The sequence below is a fragment of the Pogona vitticeps genome, chromosome 3 (assembly GCF_051106095.1).
Source record: "Pogona vitticeps strain Pit_001003342236 chromosome 3, PviZW2.1, whole genome shotgun sequence".
NCBI classification, from domain to species: domain Eukaryota; kingdom Metazoa; phylum Chordata; class Lepidosauria; order Squamata; family Agamidae; genus Pogona; species Pogona vitticeps.
The window spans coordinates 240,865,930-240,870,697 of NC_135785.1; the positions used below are offsets into that span (position 1 = coordinate 240,865,930).

Sequence of the window (4,768 nt, forward strand, 5' to 3'; positions counted from 1 at the left end):
ATCCCCAGTGCCAACAAGCAAAAAACCATGGTTCATAAACATCTTTCCCTTCTCCCTTTGGTTGGTTCAAATGTGAAGAGGGCCCTGGGGCTAGGAAATGCCCTTCAAGGCGGCACTTTGATTCCTCCCAAACTACAGCTCCCACACCGCTCTCTCTTCTTCTTTCAAACTGGTTCTGACACAAGAAGCAGTTCTGAACTTCCCCCTTATGTGCGCATATAAGATGCTGCGGGCGTATGTCTTCTGTGGGAGAGAGATGAGATTGTTCAAACCTAGGTAACTTGGTAACCCGTTCCTGGAAGCGTTTTATTTTTAGGAGAAAATGACTCACAATTTTATAATACCGCAAGTTTTATTTTGCAATTATGTAAACTCTTACAACCTCACAGCATTTCACAGAACTAACCATTCCATCATCTTCCCTTGCCCTCCTCCCGAATATACTGGCCAGAATGCAATTGTTTGTTTGTGCCAGAGTAAATGCAATGAAGCCGCAACTTGCCACTTAAATTCCAGGATGCAGGATGAGAGATACAAAACAAATTTCTAAGTAGTGACAATTTGTTGCTGGGATTAACACCACTGCACTTATGCCAGCACAAATAGGCAATAGGATTCTGGCCACTGATAAGAACTTATTACACACAGTTTCTTTTCCAACAAATCAACCACTGGGCAGTGCTATTCCAAGCCATTTTGCTGCCTGATGTAACACACAATATTCTTCCCCCACAACTTCCATGCCCAAAATGAGCTGGATTGGCAATTGACTTTAAATTCAGCAGTGGTGATGGGATCTTCCACCGCACCTTAAGGCGATAGGTTCATTTAAGAGGTGCAGGCCAGGCTGTATGGCAGATTCACACAAAGAGGAATGGCTGCATTCAGGACCAGATTCACACGTAAACTAAGTAAGTTACAGTTTCAGGGCTTCTAAGTAGAAAACCAATACTAAATGTTCAAATCTTACATAAATGACAAAATTACACATATTTATATTCGCGAAGGCTTTCACGGCCAGGATCTAATGGTTGTTCTGGGTTTTTCGGGCTCTTTGGTTGTGTTCTGAAGGTTTCGCCAGTCTCTGTGGCCGGCATCTTCAGAGGTCAGCAACCTGTGCTCTGGTTGCTGTCCTCTGAGGATGCTGGCCACAGAGACTGGCGAAACGTTAGGAAGAACAACCTTCAGAACACGGCCAAGGAGCCCGAAAAACCCACAACAACCATTACACATATTTGTTTGGCAATGGCATGAAGCCTTTAAACTACACATAATTTGGACCTCAGTCTGTCTTAATCTGGTCCCCAATGGGTGCTTTAGAAAAAAATGGCTGAAAGTCTGCCATTTTGGTGAAATACTGGGATTTAAAGCCATTTCATGACTGATAGCTAAAACACTTCTATTCATTTGTTACACATGATCTGCCTTTCCTCTTATGAGTTCAAAGCAGTGTACACAGCTCCTTTCCTCACAACCTTGTAAGGAAGGACACAATGAGATTGGTTCAAGGTCACCCAGCAAATGTCATGGTTGAACGGAGATATGAAATCTGGTCTCCCAGGTCCTAGCAGAACCCTCTAACCACTACCCCATGTCCGCCCTTATTTAAATCGCAAGCAACCATCAAACATAAGATTTGGCCATTGGGCTCAGTATTTTTTGCAAGCTTATTTTTATGCAATCCTAAGTGGTGCAGTAATACAAAAGTAATGCAGAAAAGTTGCATACTTTTAAATGCACACACAAACAGAATCAATACAAAAATAAAATCTTCTTATAAATATATACTTTATAAAAAAAACAACAACAACACAGTCTGTTCAAGTAGGAAGTGATCTTGCAACAGAGGGTCACTTCACTTTGTAAGACAAAGCCTGTTTGAAACGTCTCTTGAGATCTTGCATGTTTGGCGACCTGGGCCGAGGGATGATGGAAGATCTCCTTTTGCCTCCATGGACACTGCTTTGCATTTTGCTGACTTCTTTGCAAAGATACTGAAATACATCACACACACCTTGGCAGTTATCACTAGTAGAGACTTCTAAGAAGACACTGCCCAGTTCATTTGCCAGCTGTAGGCCATCATTCACGGATACCTGTCTGGAATGAGCCAAGTCTCCTTTGTTGCCTACAACGACAACAGGGATTTTAGAGTCTGGACAGATCTTCCGGATGTGCTGGTAGAGGGGACGGATGGACTGGTAGCTGTGGTAGTCTGTAATAGAATAGACCAAAACAAATCCATCTGCCCACTTGAGACACCTGGAAAGTGAGTCCAACATCTGTGCTACATCTTCTTGAACCTGAAAAGAAAAGAGAGTGCTCATGTACAGAAGCCTTTAAAACAGCAAACTTTCAAAAACACATTTAGTCAGTGCAGGGTTTCTCCAGAATGGTTGGTTGTGGAGCAGGATATTCACTTTTAAAGCCTTCTCTTACACAACAACCAACTCAAAATATTCACAAAGAGCAGCTGGCACTGGTTTGTGAAGCCTACAGTGCATGTTTTTCCAGCTACCTTTGTACGATGACTACAAACATACTTATTACTGCTGGTACTTGAGTCCAGACTGGGTAAAAATACAGCACACTCATTCTTCAACAGACACTTCTAACACCAACCAGAAAGGGATGCATATCTATAGCTTTTAATGTGGATGAAACAAAGTGCATTTTCTACAGTATATGTATATTGGGGCAATGGTTCTCAAATTTTGGTCCAATATGTTTTTGGACTTCAACTCCCAGAAGCCCCAACCAGCAAGACAACCTGCTCACAAATGTTTTGGTGTTAAAAAACATCTGGAGGTCCAAAGACTTAAAAAAACAGTCTATTGTGCCATACAATCATCTAAGCCAGTGGTTTTCAACCTTGGGCATCCCAGGTGTTTCTGGACTGCATTCCCAGACACCATCACCATTGGCTGTGCTGGCTGAGGTTTTTGGGAGTTGCAGTCCAAGAGCATCTGGGTTACACAAGGTTAGGATCCACTGGTCTAAGCAATCTAAGATATTCTTCTCCAACATGGTGTCCAACACGCCAATCACACCAGTGAATGTGAAGGGGAGAATATGAGAAGAGCTGATCCACACCCCACTCTGGTCAGAGAGAGATTGTTTGAGCATTATAAATATACACTCTAGAAGTCAATTAGAAACAGCAATCCTTTGAGGAATGGCATATATAGGATTTTTCTTTACCTCGATGCATCCTGGAGTATCTTGAATTTGCAAGAAAATCTGATCGCCTTCAACGTGAACAAGTCTTGAATATAGGTTTCCTGCAGATATAAAAATGAAAGGTCATGAAAAACCATTGCACATTAGTTCGTGGTGGGAGACAGTAAAAATGGTGGGGGAGATAAATGTTCTGGACCAGAGAGTGCAATCCTTCCCCCATGTTAGTGGTGTACGCAAACAAGGATTAAACGCCGACTTGAGAAATCAAAGTTACGAGCGCCTTACTCAGCCATAAAAATCGACTGGGTGACCTTGGACCAAACATATATTTGAACCTAGCCTACCTCAAAGGGTTGTGAGGAGAAAATAGGTGGCAAGAGAACTACTCTTCAGCTTCTTGGAAGAAGAACGCTTATAACTGCATTAAGTTAATTTGATTTCCCAAAGCTTACTGGTCCCCCTCCTCCTCTCGCATCATGCACTTACAAAATGGCAAGCACAGACTCATTTCCTGGGCTTCCTGGAAATAATGACAGTGTGCAGCCATCCTGAGAGCACAAAGGCAGGCCCCTTGCTAATACCTTCCTGTGCAGGAGATAGGACTCAGCCCCAGCATCTGCACCCCCCCAAAAAAAAAGATGGGGAGGCAAGTTTTTGTTGTTTTTTTGAAAAGGAAAGAAAAACACTCACCTGTATTGGGTTCATAGTCTCCAATAAACCTCTTGGTTAGGTACCGAACGATCATAGCTGAAAAGAAGCAGAATCCTTGGCTTACTAAAAGAGGACACATGACCTACATACTCCTCCATCCAAAAAGCATCGGTAGGGAGGGAGGTGAGAAAGGCCCACCCTAACCCCAAGAACGAAACACCCTCGAACTGCAAATCCTCCCGGGACCAGCAGATAACCTGGACCATCCTTATGACTCCGGGGGGGGGGGGGCTGGCGATCTATTTTCTCGTAGGGCTCTACGCACCAGCTCACCTACCCCAAGAATATGCCCGGGTCTGAGGAATCCCGCTTTCCGACGGCCCCCCAGCTTTTAGGCAACCATGTCATCCAAGGGGAGCGGAAATACGGACGACAGCTCTCTTTTCCACCCCTTTGGCCCACCCGAGTTCCTCCGCCACGCCAGCCTTCCTGGGGGGGGTAAGGGATGGGGGGGCTGCTCTCCCGGCGCGCTCACCGCTTTTCCCCACGCTCCCGGTGCCCAGCACCGCCAGCTTCACCTCCTTGACCAGGTAATCGGAGGGACCTTCCTGGATGGGCGCGAGGAGGTAGTTCTGAGACATCATCGACAGCCGCATCGGAAAGAACCAGCCGACCCGACCCGACCCGCCCGAACCGCTCCGAAGGCAGCTCCGCTGCAACTGGAAAGGAATCCGGATCGGCAGCTGCAGCCTCGACGAGCAAAGCGGACCCGAACGGCAAGCGGAGAAAGAGGCGCCTCGGGCGACGGTGAAGGTGACCCTGGCCACGCCCGACCCAACACGGCGGCAGCCGGCGAGCAGCCCCTGCTGAGGAGCTCCCCGAGCGCGCGCGGAGCTTTTAAAGGCTACCCCGGGGGCTGCGGCGGCGAAGCTCCGCC

At 46.2% G+C, this 4,768-nt stretch overlaps 1 protein-coding gene across 1 annotated transcript; it reads right to left on the reverse strand.

The window, feature by feature from the left end:
* Window positions 1-333: 333 nt before the first annotated feature.
* Window positions 334-4,768, reverse strand: RASL11A (RAS like family 11 member A). Its single transcript, XM_020788595.3, has 4 exons — window positions 4,367-4,768; window positions 3,871-3,927; window positions 3,202-3,281; window positions 334-2,303 (listed from the first exon to the last, which is right to left on the reverse strand). Exons 1-4 carry the CDS (start codon window positions 4,485-4,487, stop codon window positions 1,851-1,853), a joined length of 711 nt encoding a protein of 236 aa, XP_020644254.3. The 5' UTR covers window positions 4,488-4,768; the 3' UTR covers window positions 334-1,850.